General features: G+C 35.2%; 1 protein-coding gene across 1 annotated transcript in view; it reads right to left on the bottom strand.

Moving 5' to 3' along the window:
• Positions 1 to 17,279, bottom strand: part of RAD51AP2 (RAD51 associated protein 2) — a 132,135-nt gene extending 114,856 nt beyond the window's left edge. Inside the window, 3 exon segments of the mRNA XM_010591933.3 lie at positions 9,867 to 10,019; positions 11,471 to 11,554; positions 13,914 to 17,279. Of these exon segments, the coding sequence (XP_010590235.3) occupies positions 9,867 to 10,019; positions 11,471 to 11,554; positions 13,914 to 17,223 (3,547 nt within the window). The 5' untranslated portion in view covers positions 17,224 to 17,279.
• Positions 17,280 to 19,293: the final 2,014 nt, after the last annotated feature.

The following is a 19,293-nucleotide window of genomic DNA, read 5'->3' on the forward strand; positions in this document are numbered from 1 at the left end:
AAAGAAGATCAATAAAGACACGGAAGACCTAAATGCCACAATCAACCAACTTGACCTTGTAGACATATAGAGAACACTCAACCCAACAGCAACCAACTATACTTTCTTTTCTAGTGCACATGGAACATTCTCTAGAATAGACCACATATTAGGTCATAAAGCAAGCCTTAGCAGAATCCAAAACACTGAAATATTACAAAGCATCTTCTCTGACCATAAGGCCATAAATGTGGAAATCAATAACAGGAAAAGCAGGGAAAAGAAATCAAACACTTGGAAACTGAATACTCTACTCAAAAAAAGACTGGATTATAGAAGACATTAAGGATGGAATAAAGAAATTCATAGAATCCAATGAGAATGAAAACACTTGCTATCAGAACCTTCAGGACACAGCAAAAGCGGTGCTCAGAGGCCAATTTATATCAATAAATGCACACATCCAAAAAGAAGAAAGGGCCAAAATCAAAGAATTATCCCTACAACTTGAACAAATAGAGGGCAACAAAAGAAACCCACAGGCACCAGAAGAAAACAAATAATAAAAACTAGAGTTGAATTAAAGGAAATAGAAAACAGAAAAACAATTGAAAGAATTAACAAGACCAAAAGCTGGTTTTTTTAAAAACTCAACAGAATTGATAAACCACTGACCAAACTGACAAAAGAAAAACAGGAGAGGAAGCAAATAACCCAAATAAGATATGAGATGGGCGATATTACAACAGACCCAACTGAAATTAAAAGAATCATATCAGATTGCTCTGAAAAACTATACTCAAACAAATTTGAAAACCTAGAAGAAATGGATGAATTCCTAGAAACACACTACCTACCTAAACTAACACAAACAGAGGTAGAACAACTAAATAGACCCATAACAAAAGACGAGGTTGAAAAAGTAATCAAAAAACTCCCAACAAAAAAAAAAGTCCTGGTCCAGGGGGTTTCACGGCAGATTTCTACCAAACTTTCAGTGAAGAGTTAACACCACTACTACTAGAGGTATTTCAGAGCACAGAAAAGGACGGAATATTACCAAACTCATTCTATGAAGCCACCATATCCCTGATACCAAAACCAGGTAAAGACACCACAAGAAAAGAAAATTATAGACCTATATCCCTCATGAATGTAGATGCAAAAATCCTCAACAAAATTCTAGCCAATAGAATTCAACAACATATCAAAAAAATAATTCACCATGACCAAGTGGGATTCATACCAGGTATGCAGGGATGGTTCAACATTAGAAAAACAATTAATGTAATCCACCACATAAAACAAAAGACAAGAATCACATGATTTTATCAACTGATGCAGAAAAGGCATTTGACAAAGTTCAACACTCATGCATGATAAAAACTCTTAGCAAAATAGGAATAGAAGAAAAATTTCTCAGCATAATAAAGGGCATTTATACAAAGCCAGCAGCCAACATCACCCTAAATGGAGAGAGCCTGAAAACATTCCCATTGAGATCAGGAACCAGACAAGGATGCCCTTTATCACCACTCTTATTCAACATTGTGCTGGAAGTCCTGGGCAGAGAAATTAGGGTAGATAAAGAAATAAAGGGCATCCAGATTGGCAAGGAAGAAGTCAAAGTATCTCTATTTGCAGATGACATGATCTTATACACAGAAAACCCTAAGAAATCCTCTAGAAAACTACTGAAACTAATAGAAGAGCTCAGCAGAGTATCACAATACAAGACAAACATACAAAAATCAGTTGGATTCCTCTACACCAACAAAAAGAACATCGAAGAGGAAATCACCAAATCAATGCCATTTACAGTAGCCCCCAAGAAGATAAAATACTTAGGAATAAATCTTACCAGAGATGTAAAAGGCTTATACAAAGAAAACTACAGTACACTTCTACAAGAAAACAAAAGAGACTTACATTAAGTGGAAAAACGTACCTTGCTCGTAGAAAGGAAGACTTAACATTATAAAAATGTCTATTCTACCAAAAGCGATCTATATACATTTAATGCAGTTCCAATCCAAATCCCAAGGACATTCTTTAATGAGATGGAGAAACAAATCACCAATTTCATATGGATGGGAAAGAGGCCCCAGATAAATAAGGCATTACTGAAAAAGAAGAACAAAGTGGGAGGCCTTACTTTACCCAATTTTAGAACCTATTATACTGCCACAGTAGTCAAAACAGCCTGGTACTGGTACAACAATAGATACATGGGCCAATGGAGCAGAATTGAGAATCGAGACATAAATCCATCCACATATGAGCAGTTGATATTTGACAAAGGCCCCAAAACAGTTAAATGGGGAAAAGACAGTCTTTTTAACAAATGGTGCTGGCATAACTGGATATCCATCTGCAAAAAAATGAAACAAGACCCATACCTCACTCCATGCACAAAAACTAACTCAAAATGGGTCAAAGACCTAAATATAAAATCTAAAACAATAAAGATCATGGAAGAAAAAATAGGGACAATGTTTGGAGCCCTAATACATGGCATAAACAGTATACAAAACATTATAAAGAAGGTAGAAGAAAAACTAGATAACTGGGAGCTCCTAAAAATCAAACACCTATGCTCACCCAAAGACTTCACCAAAAGAGTAAAAAGACTGCCTACAGACTGGGAAAAAGTTTTTAGCTATGACATTTCCGGTCAGGGCCTGATCTCTAAAATCTACATGATACTGCAAAAACTCAACTGCAAAAAGACAAATAACCCAATTAAAAAATGGGCAAAAGATATGAATAGACAACTTCACTAAAGAAGACATTCAGGTAGCTAACAAATATATGAGGAAATGTTCATGATCATTATCCATTGGAGAAATGCAGATCAAAACTATAACGAGATTTCATCTCACTCCAACAAGGCTGGCATTAATCCAAAACACACAAAATAATAAATTTTGGAGAGGCTGTGGAGAGATTGGAACACTTCTACACTGCTGGTGGGAATATAAAATGGTATAACCACTTTGGAAATTGATTTGGTGCTTCCTTAAAAAGCTAGAAATAGAACTACCATATGATCCAGGAATCCCACTCCTTGGAATATATCCTGGAGAAACAAAAGCCTTTACATGAACAGATATATGCACGCCCATGTTTATTGCAGCGCTGTGTACAATAGCAAAAAGCTGGAAGCAACCAAGGTGCCCACCAACGGATGAATGGATAAATAAATTATGGTATATTCACACACTGGAATACTACGTATCGATAAAGAACAGTGAGGAATCTATGAAACATTTCATAACATGGAGGAACCTAGAGGCATTATGCTGAGTGAAGTTAGTCAGTTGCAAAAGGACAAATATTGTATAAGACCACTATTATAAGAACTTGAGAAATAGTTTAAACTGAGAAGAAAACATTCTTTTGTGGTTACGAAAGGGGGGAGGGAGGGAGGGTGGGAGAGAGCCATTCACTAATTAGATAGTAGATAAGCACTACTTTAGATGAAGGGAAAGACAGCACACAATACAGGGGAGGTCAGCACAATTGGACTAAACCAAAAGCAAAGGAGTTCCCTGAATAAACTGAATGCTTTGAAGGCCAGCATAGCAGGGGCAGAGGTCTGGGGACCATGGTTTCAGGGGACATCTAAGTCAGTTGGCTAATAAAATCTATCAAGAAAACATTCTGCGTCCCACTTTGAAGAGTGGCATCTAGGGTCTTAAACGCTAGCAAGCAGCCATCTGAGATGCATCAATTGGTCTCAACCCACCTGGATGAAAGGAGAATGAAGAACACCAAGGACACAGGTGATTACGAGCCCAAGAGACAGAAAGGGCCACATGAACCAGCAACTACACCACCCTGAGACCAGAAGAACTAGATGGTGCCCAGCTACAACTGATGACTGCCCTGACAGGGAACACAACAGAGAAACCCTGAGAGAGCAGTGGGATGCAGACCCCCAATTCTCTTAAGACCAGACTTAATGGTTTGACTGAGACGAGAAGGACCCTGGTGGTCAAGGCTCCCAGACCTTCTGTTGGCCCAGGATAGAGACCATTCCCGAAGACATGGATTGGACTGGACAGTGTATTGTAGAGGGATGCTGGTGAGGTGGACACTTGAAACTATGTTGGCATATCCTGCCTGGAGGGGAGATGAGAGGGTGGAGGGGGTTAGAAGCTGGCGAAATAGACAGGAAAAGAGAGAGTGGAGGGAGAGAGCGGGCTGTCTCATTAGGGGGAGAGTAATTGGGAGTGTGTAGCGGGGTATATATGGGTTTTTGTGTGAGAGACTGACTTATTTGTAAACTTTCACTTAAAATACAATAAAAATTATTAAAAAAAAGAAAGGGGGCTTTCTTCCTTTGTGACCTTAGTCTAGTTATTTAAGTTTTCAATGTAAAATGGAGGTAGTAGTAATATCTGGCTATGAGATTATTTGAGGATTAAGTGATTTGATACATGTAAAGAGTTTACAATGGCGTTTAATGAATAATAGTTTTTTTTTAATTATTGCTATGCAATTGAAATTAGAATTTTTAAAAAGTCACAGACTGATATAATTTGGTATTGAAACAATAGAGTTAATATACTAGATGAACTCATGGAAACTGATGAGATTTCTACAGAATAAATATAAAAACAAAGAACAAAAATCCACAAGCTAACTTTGGTGTTTGCTTATACCTAAGGATCAGAAAGATAAAAGAAAAAACAAAGTGTGTTGTCACAAATCTAAGCAATATGAAGGTTTCAATCGAAGACAGCTAATAATATGCAAAGAAATACAATAGTCGTCCATTATCCACAGGAGATACGTTTCAAGACCCTCATGGATGCCTGAAACCGCAGACAGTACCAAGCCCTATATATACTATGTTTTGACATATACGTACATACCTATGACAATGTTTAATTTATAAATTAGGCACAGTAAGAGGTTAACAACAATAATGAATTAGAACAATTATAGCAATATACTGTAATAAAAGTTATGTGAATGTGCTCTCTGGGTGTGATGGAACAGGAAGACATGAGATTTCATTGCTCTACTCATTTCACATTTTCGGACCTCAGTTGACCGTGGGTAACTAAAACTGTGGAAAGTGAAACCGCGGATAAAGGGGAGGCTATTTTTTTTACTGTTATAGTTTTTTTTTTTTTACTGTAAAAGAAAATGCGAACTGAAAAATGGTCAACATCCCCAGAGGCTCTTATCTCTTTTTTTGGTGAGTTGAGGCAAGGCAGAGCAAAAGAGGTAAAGGGTCTGAAGAGAAAAGAAAAAAAAAGGATGTGTGTGTAAAAAGGTGGAAGCCTAAGAAAGAAGGGAGTAGAAACCAAATCTCATGGGTGTAAAGCAGTGAAATAAAGGAGAGAAATGGAAATGGCAGTTAGCCAGGCACCAAAATCAATCAAAAACATTTTTTTTTACAAAAAGGGAGACATACGAACTATGTAATTAAGCATGTGAATAAAATTATATTTATTGAAATATGAAGCTTATGTTTAAGAAGTATTAATATTTGAAATGAAAAAGTTAAGCATCAGAATTTCTAAATTTACTTTGAAAAGTAATGTAATTTTAATTGAAATGTCAGAATCACTAAATCCATTAGACTTTTCAAATTTCAGTTTCTTTATCATTAAAAAAGATTTTTCTCTTTTTATTCCTAAACTTTTTAACATGTTGAAATGCATCAATTACTGGATTTATTAAGTATGCTATAGTGGCCAAATGTGTTTGCAGAAACATACCATCAAAGGAACAAGTAAGAGTAAGATATAGTGACAAATGTGCATATTTAACAACAAAGTATAGGCATAAAAGCAGACAACTGAAAATACCTGATGCTTATTAATAATAAAATTTTATTGTTTCACAGAAATATGCCGGGACAAGGAACTGTTTACAGTTGTTTCTTCCAGGAAGGGAAATTGGATAGCTAACTATCAAAAAAGAGTAAGGATTTTGGCTTAAAGGCTAACTCTGAGTGAGACGGGAAGGCACTGAAGTTTTAAGTAGAGCTGTGATGTGCTATGACTTATATTTTAAAGGATTATGCTGGCTACTGTGTTCAGAAGAGAATGAAAGGGAGTAAGGACTGAAGTAGGAAGACCAGTATTGAAAAAAGCTAGGTAAGAGAAGTTAAAGCAAACAGGTTCTGCTGAGGAGCCAGCTGTGAGTTGTGAGAAAAAGAAAAGTATATAGGATGACTCCAAGATTTCTGACCTGAGTAACTGAAAGAATAGAGTTACCATTCACAGAAATGGGAGAGGCTGCAAGAGGAACATTTTGAGGGAACTAACAGGAGCTCAGTTGTGGGCATGCAAGGTTTGCAGTGCCTATTAGACATCTCTGGAAACCCTGGTGGCGTAGTGGTTAAGTGTACGGCTGCTAACCAAAAGGTTGGCAGTTCGAACCCACCAGGTCCTCCTTGGAAACCCTGTGGGCCAGTTCTACTCTGTCCTGTGGGGTCACTATGAGTCAGAATTGACCCGACAGCAATGGATATTAGACATCTCAATAGACATACTGAGTAGACAGTTACATGTATGAGTCTCAAGTTCAAGTAAGAGTTCTGCAAGACTTGCTGGGTTTTTTTGTTTGTTTTTTAATTTGTTTCCAAATAAGTAGATTTCACAAATTATAGGAATATTAAAATTAAAGAGACCTTAAAATCAGGAATTTATTTTTTTTGTCCATAGCCTGGATAACTGGAATAGTTCAATGACTATTTCTTCTGAATGTACTGTTGCCATACATGCCTGTGCTTAAAGACATATGAAAGAGATATACCTAGAAAGCATACTTTCAATTAATGATATATGTTTTACAAGAAGCTGGGGGAAATGTAATTTTTAACCCTTCTAATACCTTTATATCTTATACACCTTAGCCAAAAAAATATTTTTAGTAACATAAAGTCAGTTACAACTATTATATGTAAATATGTGATGTCTGTGTCATTAGTTAAACTTCCCAAAATGATGGCTGACTCTATATACATTCTTTTATGTGGCAATTTAGATGGAACTAAAGAACAGTTTCACTGCATAGTTTGTGTTCCATTTTTTGCTGAACTAAATCAGGTTAAATGGATAATATTAACTTGGAGGCTTGCATACTTAAAGTGGTAACTATCAACATGACTTTTCAAGTTGATTTAATATAAGGCTCTGCTTCTTTTCTCAGGCTCACTGTTACTCATCCAAAAGCTTGTTACTTTAAACTGAAGTAACACAGAGCTTTAATCTAAGGTCGAATAAAAGCAAGTATTTTTTAAACAGGTTTTTCATCCTTCGAATATTTTTCTTCTAATCTGAAAACATTCAACTTTTACATTTTAAAAACAGAGATTAAAAAAAACAAGGTGGAAAGGAGACGGCTTTCAATTTGAATTGTCTCTATCCAGCCCTCACTACAGCCTCTCCAAGCCTGCCTATGAAAACACAAAATCCTAAGAGCTGAAACCTCACCTGCCTTCTCTGCCCTCCAACTTTCTAACTCCAAATTCAGGAACTCACAACAGAAGGGGAAACATTGTATCTGGTTGTCTGTGTACACGTGTGTTTGGGTAGGAGGTAATGGGGGAAGGAGTGCTTGAGTGAAGACACTAGTAGGAATGTGTTTTGCATTTTGGGAGGTGTATTCTAAGAAAAGATCTGTAGATAAAAGCTATAATGGGTCAGTGGCATGGAAAAACACGTAAGCTAAAGTTTAAGCTTTTCACATAGCCAATCAGTTCAGACTATGAGAGAGCCAGCAGTGGTTGTAGGTGAGTATACTATTTGTTAGAGAAAGGATAAAAGCCTCCATAAAAGCTTCCTAAGGACTAGGAGTAAGAATGGAAGTACATAAACCTGTCCTTGAGAAATAGATCTCAGAAGGAAATTCAGTATTCACAAACAGCGAGAGAAAAGGACCACCCAAACACAATATAAAGACAAACCTTGATTGTGATGAGGTTTACTTTGTACAAAGATCTTTTTTTAATCCAACATGGAGTTTATAATAAAAATAAAAATAAGGCGAAGAAGGACCAGAAGGAGGAAGAGGAAGAGGGAAACCCTTGTAGAAAAAAAAAAAAAGTAAAAGGAACGGCTTTCATAGGACTCAAATAGCACACTTTCAAAAATAATGCAGGATCCAGAAAAAAATTTTCAACAAATGGTTGAACATTCTAATGTTACTATTGAGTAGTTGCTATGTATCAGAACAGTTCTAAACTCATAACATGCATTAGCTCATTTAATCCTCACAATAACCCCATGAGATATCATTATCCTCTTTTTAGAAATGAAGACTTGCCCAAGATCATAAAGCTACTAAGAATTCAAAAGACATAACTATTTTGAGACAGGAAAAGAAATGTAGTCACTCATTTATTGAAAGAATATTTTGTAAGTACTTACTAGGGGACAGACAGTATTCCAGGCACTTGGGATATATTACCCAAAAAAAACCCCAAACCCATTGCCATCCAGTGGATTCCGACTCATAGCGACCCTACAGGACAGATAGAACCGCCCCATAGAGTTTCCAAGGATCATGTGGTGGATTTGAACTGCCGACCTTTTGGATAGCAGCTGTTGCACTTAACTACTATGCCACCAGGGTTTCCTGAAATATATTTGTGGGGGAAAATCTTGCCTTCAAAAGGGAACTTACATTCTAGCAAGAAGTTAATTATGTAGTATGAGAGAAGATGATGAGTTCTGTGGGAGAAAAAAAAAATTGGAGTAGGATGTTGAAATTGGAACGTGCTTAGTGGGGGAAAGGAAATCAATAGAGTTGGATTTGACGGGTTTTTTTTTTTTTTTTTTCCCAACGATTCTGAGAAACTCTGCTTGTAATAGGGTAATTTAACCCAGTCACATTTATTTTCTGAATTGCTATGTTTAGTTTTCCTCTGCCATTAGATACTTTCTGTTTTTGATGCTTTCTTTTTTACCTTTTGCTAAGCAGCTAATTTATTGCTATTTACCTGTCTGGTGTTTTGAAAAATATATTTTATTCTACTGGTGATTACTTTTAAATGTTACATATTTCTCTACTGGAAACTCTGGTGGCATAGTGGTTAAGTGCTACAGCTGCTAACCAAGAGGCCAGCAGTTCGAATCCACTAGGCACTCCTTGGAAACTCTATTGGACAGGTCTGTCCTATAGGGTCGATAATAAGTCACAATCAACTGGACAGCAAAGGTTTAGTTCTCTATCAACCTCAAGCATAGAAAATAAGCTCCATGAAGGCAAGGTCTTATCCATGTCTCTCTATCATTGGGCTTAACGCAATTCCTAGCATATACTAAATATTAAAATATGTTTGTTCCATAAATGAAAAATAATAGATATTAACTACATGATCACAATTCTGCCCAGAGGCCAAAGATAAATAGATTCTGGAAGAGGAAATAAAAGATTAGAAAAAAAATGCAGGGAAAAGTCAGAAAGAAGGCTGTAGGAGAAAGCCTCAATCCCAGTCTTAACCATGTGATCTTAAAAAATTTACACACCCTATGTGCACCTCTATCGTTTCATCTGAAAAATGAAAAATGAGGGGAATATATTAGAACAGTGGTTCATTATCTTTTTTTTTTAGATCATAGATATTTTTGGGAAACCCATAATGGCTATCAATCTTCTCCACAGAAAGATCATATATGTACATTAAGAAAAATAATCAGTTGACATACTTAATGAGATAATAAAAGTCCTTTAATATTTATATTGTCAATATGATACAAAAACATCAATGAAACATTTTATAGTATTTAAGGGTAATAGATTGGCTTCACAAAAAATAAACTTTTTGTACTTTATAATAAAGACCAAAACCCCCAAACTGGAAAAAAAACATTTGTTCAAAGAAAGCAACAAAACATTTCCAGATGTTTTAAAACATAAACTTCCAATATCTTCTTTCAGGTTCTTGTAACATATTTATTTCAGATAAGGATGAAGTTGTTTAAGTTTAGCTTTTCTTGACAAACCAATTCTGATTGGTCGACTGCACGTCTTAAGTGGATGTATTCTTAAAATTCCATGGGAAAAATGGCTACCTACAAATATAAGATGATAAAAGTATGTGAGAGAGTAAAAATGACCAATAGTTTCTATGCTTAAAAATGTTAACAAATTTCTAATCATAATATTAGCAACATTTACTGAATATTTACTATGTGCCATGCACTGTGCTAAGTGCTTTAAATGAACTATTTTACTTAATCCTGTCCCAATTTTTAAAATGTGAAAATCTAAGCACAGGAAAGGTAACTAACTTGCCCAGCATTCCAGACAGTCAGACTTAACAAAAAAAAAATCTTTAAAAACCATGTCATTTGTCTATTAGAAGCCGAACAACAATGCTATATTGTTAATGGTTATGTTTGGCTTCTAACAGAAATTTTTATCAATAATAGAGCTCAGATGTATTTCCTCTGTTTTGCGTCAATAAATGGCTCTGATTCTGAGGTTTTTATGTAACATTACACTACATTATTTTTAAAGAGATACAAAATATTTCATGGAGATGCATCTGTTCTTAAATCAGTTAACCAGAAGGATAAGATCAACTGCCCTTGATAATAAAATACAACAATACCTCTAACTTCCAGAGATTTTTTTTAAACTATGGGGCCATATGTAAAGTTAGAATTTCAGTCAGGTTTTAGTGAAGTAATATGACCTTAATATAATAGCACATCATACTAAAAACACTGTAATCAACCCAAAGTTTTATCTGACAAAAGGTAAACAGCATGATTTCTACTCAGTTGAACCAAACAGAATCTATCTGTGTATCTATGTAAATAATAATGAATAAAATACAAAATTAAAATTACATGTAAATTGGGGGGAAACAACAGCAACATAGCTATAAATCCGTCTTTGACTCTTTATTCAGCCTTAAACTTTAACATTAATTATAAAAAGTAAGAAAATGGTGGTAGCATTTTATTGCTAGAAATGACCAAAAAAATTAAACGAAAGGAATTTTTGAAATAAAGTGGAATTGTTAGATCATATCTAATATATACTAGTTCCAGGTATTTTTTTTATTTTATACTTCTTTATTTTAAGACTATTACTTCAGGACAAAGCCATGATTAATAATCTATTTGATTACTTTCACAAAGTATAGCTTTCCTCTTTCATATTCCAACATAATAAATACTTCAGGTAATTTTGCAATGGGTAGGAAATGACTGAACCCTTTTGTGCCAACAGCAGACAATTTGTAAACCGTATGTCCTTAAATTGCGATTGCAAGGATATGCTTCTTTATCTCCTTGAATTTCCTACTTTGTATTAAATTATGATCCCTTTTATTATTGTTATACCAAAAAAAAAAAATCCTGGATTAATTTATTGCTTTGTAATTCTAAATTTTCAAGAGTAATACCAGAAATTATTTATTTTAAAAGCCAGTGTTTATTAAAAAAAAAAAGAAGAAAAAGAGTCTGGAAATTAGTGGTCTTTTAGAAATAATACTTTGTTTTCTAAATCTTACCTTCCTTCAGTAAATGATTGCAGTTTTCTTCTTTAAATTCCTCAGAAAACAAAGCAGGCCTTTGAGGTAAGGGTTTTTCACATTCTGAAAATAAAGACCAATATATTTCTAAATGCTTGCAACTTAAAAGTGTGGCCAACAGACTAGAAGCATCTACAACTACTGGGAGCTCCTGCGAAATGTAGAATTTCAGAGCCCATCCCACAATTGAATCAGAATCTTTTAACAAGATCCCCAGGTGATTCGTACAGACATTGAAGTTACAGAAGCACTGTCTAAATGGCACATAAAGGGCCTGGCTCAAATACTCGCTTTTTCCCCACCACAGGAAGAAGACAGGAATCAGGAAAAGGGAAAAGAAGATGAGGGAGAGAGAGAGAGAGTATGAAAATGCATTGGAGATTTTAGTGGTAGAAACTCTAAATTAATTAAGAGGGGAACCATCATGATAACAATTGGATAGGCACAAGAACGTTTCGGGACACTTGGGATCTTTCTGATGCCTTTAAAATCACACCGTAAAAGCAGGCACACACTCTGCCTAGGCAGAGATTCAGTCTATTCTTATTAACCTCACTTCCCAATATCTCTCAACTTTTCAGTTACAGTACAGATTTTAACAACCTTAGGAAGATCATTTCATTTATATATACTTTGAAAGTGAATCCAAATCTACTATGCTACAAATACTATTAAATAATTCTGGCTGAACTCACACATTATGATGACAATATGAGTATGTGCTCTGTAATCCCCCTAATCTTCCTGTATTCCATATCAAATTATGTTCCAAAATGCCAATTCCTTCCTTCTTTTCTGTCGTAGAAGAAGCAACCCCTGTCTTTTCTAGGTTAATTCCTGCCACCCCTGTGTTTGTCTCATGAATTATTCACTTTATTCAAGAGGAAAGACACTACCTGAGGGCCTTTAATCTTTTGAGGACATAGGTTAATTTTTAAGATCATTTCATTGTAGTCTAAGAAAGAAGGAGAAGATGAAGTTCTGAAGCAACTGAATAAAGAGACCAGGAACAGCATTTTACTCATGATGAGAAGCTCTGGAAAAATGTTTTGAGAAATGATGCATCCCTGAAAATGTTTTGGTAGATACATTTCACCTACGTCATTATTTGTCCTTGATCTAGTTTTGTGTAATACCAGACATATTTTATCAAACTATAACTTTTCCTAGGTACCCTAATTTCAAGCCTACTCCTACCTCACCCCAATTAGTATTACAAATTAGAATGGTATTTAGTCTATATTTTTTTTTATTCTGATATTGTAGACCTCTTAGGCAAAAAAGAGGGTTAGTTGTTTAGTTATTTCTTTAAAATAGTAATCAAAGGTTTAAATGCCATACTCATAAATTGTGTTAATACTCCTAATGATACTATTTTTTTTAATTTACAAAATAAAATGTCTATATAAGAAGTCCTTTAACAACAAAAGGTATAGAGAACACTGATAATCTATAATGGAAGTGACATCTCATTAGCGGAAATTCAACTTAGACAAATGCTACTTTTGTTTTGCCAATTAATGTTGATTACATTAGACACCTATCTAATCACGTATGAACCTAGTTTAACACAGTTTTAATTAAAATACATCACTGCAATTATTTGAACACAGTTTCACAGAGTGCATTTCCTAGTAATATTCTAAACGCATCAGTAAATTTATAAATGTTCACAAAGTATTAAACTTTTGTGTTCATTTCCTAACATCCTAAGTATCTATATTTCCCTCATGCTAAAAATAATGCAATACTCATCTTAGAAAATACCTTAAACATCTTACCTTCCTTCAGTAAATGATTGCAGTTTTCTTCTTTAAATTCCTCAGAAAACAAAGTAGGCCGTTGAGGTAAGGGTTTTTCACGTTCTGAAAATAAAGACCAATATATTATAGCAATACAAAAACAAACCAAACGCACTGTCATGGAGTCGTCGATTCCGACTCAGCAACCCTATGGGACAGAATAGAACTGGCCTATAGAGTTTCCAAGGCCATAATCTTTATAGCAGCAGACTGCCACATCTTTCTCCTACGCAGCTGCTGGTGGGTTCGAACCACCAATCTTTTGGTTAGCAACTGAGTCCTTAACCACAGTGCCACCTATTACAGCAATAACTAACTTTTATATAAAAATATACAACAAATTATTTTCTCAGAAATATGTTCATTTGGCTCCTAATACTTAGAGAAATAAAACAGGATTCTTCAAATCTCCTTTTAAAAATTTAATAATGCACTGCCTTTGACTTCAATATATTATTTAGTGTTTGGACAGCTCTTTATGGGAAAATAAGGTGCATCAATAAACATTGTCTTATACTTTATCTTCTTTTTTGCCAAAATTATATATTTGGCCTACAGAGGAAAAGAGCAGCAATTTTTTTTCTATCATGAGAAAGAACATTCTAAAACTAATTTCATACCTTCCTCAGAAGTAGAATAGAGTAATTCTTTTTCTGATGTTCTTGGACAATATTGATTAGGAACTTCCTGCTCTCCACTATTGGGTTCTGTTTTCCACTTAAATGAACTTTGGTGTCTTTTATGCATGTTAGGACCTGCTCTCTCTCTAGTATCACACAGCAAAGAAGGTGCACACATTTTGTTGACTGTAACCACTTTGAAATCTTTTTTTATCTCCTTTTCTACCTCCTCAGCATCATTACTTTCTCCAGAGTAATTTTCTTGCCTGTTGTTTGTTTCCACAGTGCTTAAAATTTCTTTTTCCTTACTAATTTCATGAAACAGATGAAGTTCTTCAAGTACTAAATCAAATTTACTCCTCATTTCAAAATCTTTTCCTATTGTCAACGCTTCTGTTGATAAACACTTAGCAGTTAAGTCCTGAAAACATTCATTGTTCCCTGCACTCAAATCAATTTCAAAGTGGTGATTAACACATTCTGTAGAGTCATTCTTTGGATGAAAATGCTTTGAATTAGCTAACTCATTTCCTTGAAAAATGCTCTCATATTCATTTCTGTCAGCAACATTGTTTTGATTAACATATATTTGGTTTGTCTGTATAGAATCTTCCACATTGATTTTTATATTCGTTAATGAAACTGACTGTACAGAAAACATTCTATCCATTAAAGAAAAACTGTCTTTCTCTTCATTTTCCATCTTAATATGTTTAAGAACTTGGTTAATCTTTGTTAAACTTTGTGACGTGGTTTTCATTTCTTCCTTCAAAATGACATCACATGTTTTTTCTTTAATTTCACTTAGCAAGGTCCCAAAATTTGGCACCTGAGTTATAGTCATGGTACTGGTTTGTTGACCACATGTTGTTACGTGGCTTGCCGGAATGGCCAGTAGCTTGACCTTAAAGAAATCCTCAGATATGCACTCAGAATTAAAGCTAAAGAAATCCTCAGATATGCACTCAGAATTAAAGCTAGTGATCTTATTATGCTCCTGATTTCTTTCACTGTCTGAATCTTGGCTGTGCATACTTATTTCATAAAATTTTTCATTAGTGTGTCTTTGGTAGTTCTGAATAAACTGAGGGTCACTCTTAACATTTTTTTTAAGAGTAATAGGACTAAAATTGGCCCAGTTTTCCACATTCATGACACCTTCAGGACAATTATCCTTGTAATTAATTACTTTTGTCAAAAAAATGTCATCCATATCATCAAAGTCCATTAAAAGAGGAATTTTTTCATAAGTCTCAAAAATTGGAAAATGTATGTTTTTAGCAGTCATATTGAAGGAACTGATGGTTTTTTTCTTAGATTCTTCAAAAACTTCTTCAGTTTGAAATAGTTTTCTTTTCTTTAACATGGGTCTTATATTATCTTCTAATATCCATGAAAAATTTAAAATCTTTATTAGATATGCAGAATGATTTTCTACTACGATAATTTTCAGATAATTCAAATAAATTATCCATTTGAAAATGCATTCCTCTTCTAATTCAACCTCATTTTCAATTTTTGTTAAAGAGTCAAGGTTACTGTTGGTTTTCAATATAATATTTAGAGATTCTGGAACACTGGTCTGTGTATATGTGCTTAAATCATCATTCTTTCTATCAATATTCATATTCCTGGTTATTAGATTTTGAATCTCAATTTTCTTTTTGCACTTCAAAGCTTCGTGCCAGGCTAAAATACTACTATCTTTTTGACTTCCTGAAATATTTTTATGAAAACAAAAAATTTCTGTACTGAAATTTTCAAAAGTGTTGCTTAAATGTAAGCGTCTTTGTGTAGTATAATATCTCAACTGAAGCATATTATCATTTTCTTCTTTGCCATGTAAGCAAACAATTTTTATTAAAGCTTTTTGACTACCCAGTATTCCTATCATAAAGGATTTTGATGGTTCTTCATATGTGTTCATGGCTCTTATATTGTGATAATCTTCCTTGTTTAAAAGGTCTATTTCTAATAATTGTTGCAAATGTAATTTTGCCCCATCTATTTTCATATTTTCACATTTAGTCTTGCAATTATTCATAGCCCAACAACTTTCCCTGTTTCTCTTCAAAATATATCTAGTGTTACAGCCCCAGCTTTGAGATTTTTCCAACTTGGTAGGTATGCAACTGTCCAGGCTTATTTCTGCTTCTTTTACATTTTCTAGTATCATAGGGATATTCTTCTCATAGACTCTTACATCACACTTGATACTATTGTGGTTATAGTAGTTGAAAGTGATGGAGTCTTTTTTTCTCTTGCAAGTGATTTGGTTGCTGAATGATTGGTGGTTACTTTCGTAATACTCAGAAAAGGTATTTTCTACATCCACAATATTATCATTATTTTGTAACTTTTGCTTCTTAACATCAGGTCTATTTTGAGAACAGTAGATGTTTGTGAAATCTCTAACATATGCCTCATTTTTGTCATTTTTTTTCTTTGCTATTTCCTTTAAATAGACAGAGGACATTTTGCTATTTAAATCGATTGGAAGCTCAGGGATACTTATTGTGCTATTATCTCTAAAATAGCAGGGTTTGGCAATTTCCAAGCTGGGCTGGTTTGAAGATTCTGATATTTTTAGTATAGTTGCTAAAATGTTATTTTCCTTTTTATCTGATGGCATAACACTGTCAGCTTTACATCTGTTCTTAATTTCATGAGGTGTTGCTTTAGCTTCCTTGTAAAAGGTAACATTTAAAAATGAATTTTCTGCCTGTTTTATATATCTATTGTCTTTCTGACTATTGTTGGTCTCTTGGACTAAATATTGTTTTCCATTCACGTTCTTAATTCTATGTGTATCATGTACGGAGGTGTTGGACAGAGGTTGACTAACCTCTGCTTTAGATCTGTCGCTGTTGTGCAGGCTGAAAACGTCTCTTTCATTAGGTACTGGTTCAGAAGACCTTCCTGAAGCCCTCAAACCAGAATGAAAACTTTGTGAGGGAAGTGACTGCAAGCAGCTATTCATCTGAAATTTGCTATTTTGGCATCCCAGATGACATGTCTGCCTCCCACTGACTGATTTCTCCACACAGGAGTCTGTGGAGTAATCAAAATTCGCATTAGTTGAAACAAGGAGTGCCTTAAAGGGTCTGGGTGGCAACTCCCAGATTTTTTCTACCTCAGACAAGCGAGGCACCAAAGGCAGCCGCCACCTCGCCTCAGAGACACCGCCAGGCTCCTCACGACGGAGCCTCTTGCTACTGGGCGGTTGGCAATCAGGGCCCTCAGGAGGCGGTAGAGAAGAGGCAAGCCGCCTGAGTTCAGCAACTTGCAGGGCGGGGCGCGGGAGCGACATGACAGCGAATTGGAGCGACCAGTCCGCGAGGGACCAGTCCGCGTTCCTCGCCAGGCTCCAGGCTATTAACAATCGCAGGGCGAGTCTGCCCGGCTTCCTGACACACCTCGGGCTCGCCCCTGACACGCCCCTCGAAGCCTGACTTACGCCCTCGTATCCAAGTCAGCCCCGCCCCGACCCCGCCCCACCCCGGCCCCGCCCCCACCGCCCCGCCTCGGTCCCGCCCCGCCCCGCCCACCCGCTCACCAAGCGCATCCGAGAGCCTGGGGCCGTTTGTCTATTTTTAGAGCCTCTCGCTAATGCCGAGACTTTAGTAGATGTAGATATTTTCTTCCCTCATTTAGATAGATAATAAAAGTAAGGGGAAAAGTCAAAATCTTTCTCTTTTTTGTAAATTTGTGACTGGAAATCACTTCATTTTGAAAATTTTAAAATTCTGTGTTTTCCTCAGAAGCGACTTCTCCACAGTTGCTCGAGTGCCTTGTACGGTAAAATCGTGTAGTTCTTTCTCTCAGCACCAGACCAAAACTACCCGTCCTGTAAAAACTTTTTTTTTTTTTTTTAACGCTTTTAATCATCCCAGTGGTACTGAAAATCAGGTTTCCACTTCATTAATAAAGTGTGTTTTGGAGGAAGAAGGCACCGGGTACTTAATCTGAAAATGTCAGGGAAAAGCTGGTACAACTGTGTGGAAATTATTATCTGGATAATTACTGATCTTCACTTAAGAGTGTAAAAAAAATAGTTTTCATTTGTGCTGTAGGATTTTCTTCACCAATAAGGTGAATAAAATTACTTAAAGGTAATAGTTATATATTGGATATATTTCATTTATTGTAATACAGTTCTGACTAAAACCTAATAACAAACATTTTTATTTAAATTCTTTTCTGTGCTTAAAAATCATTTATGATTTCCAGTCAAGTTTGGGAATTTTGTGATTTTGTGAATTCCATAATCATAAAGAAAAATATTATTGTAAAAATGTTTATTAAAAGACATGTAATTCTTGTTGTTTCCATTAAGTCAATTCCACCTCATGGCAAGTGAAGGGACATGGAATTTCTGCTTCATTTTTAAAAACCTTAATCCCCTTGGTGATTGTTTCAAATTTGGTATGTTTTCTGTTCCTTGTGATAAAAATTTATAAGAACTGCAATAATGTGCAATTGGATCCTGATTTCAAAACCCATGGGAGCATATGTGGCAATATATAACTATCACACTACTTTAGGTAATAAGATGTTCACCAGCCTTATCTTGTAAACACTCAGATATATCGTGATTCCAATTCCAGGCATTTGCTATTATTTTCGTTTATAAATTCCTCCAGAGAATGGTTTACTTAAATTTATAGAAAGTCTTAAGAGATAACCACTTCATAAACACTATCAGTAAGAATGTGGCAGTGGTTCAGAATGTTCATCAGTGAGTTCTCAAAGTTCTACTTCAACATATCCTATGTTCCAATGCTTTCTCCCCCAAGGTTTTCCACCAGTCTACATTCCACTCTCATTCAATATGTTTTATGCTGTGATCAACCCATAAGAACTGACTTGCTTAGGTAAGGTGGATATAATTGGTACCCTAAAATGGGTCTTGTTTTGTCTCTTTAACATGATATTAGCAGCAAGATTTTCACCTGTAGACTAAATGCCAAAGGAGTGAGACCAGTGGAGTATCTTAGATGGCCACTCACAGGCTTATAAGACCCCAGACGCTACTCACCAAAGCAGAATGTAGAATATTTTCTTTATAAACTATGTTATGCGAATTAAGCTAGATGTTCCCTGAAACCATGGTTAAGTATTACTGATTTTAACATCATTTAAGTTTCATGGTAGGCTCAGATATTTGACACAGCCGTTAATTTTCTCTTTTTGCTTATTTTAATAAATCATGTAAATGGTAAATAAATAAGCTTAACCTAAAACTTTGTTTCACACTGAAACACATTAAGATATATTTTGAATACTTAATGACAGCAACTAACAGAAATATTTAAACCAAATTTAAAAAAAAACACACACAAATATAGGGGACTTAAAAAAATAAAAATAAAAAGCCCGC

This window comes from Loxodonta africana, chromosome 12 (genome assembly GCF_030014295.1).
Source record: "Loxodonta africana isolate mLoxAfr1 chromosome 12, mLoxAfr1.hap2, whole genome shotgun sequence".
In the NCBI taxonomy this organism is placed as follows: Eukaryota; Metazoa; Chordata; class Mammalia; order Proboscidea; family Elephantidae; genus Loxodonta; species Loxodonta africana.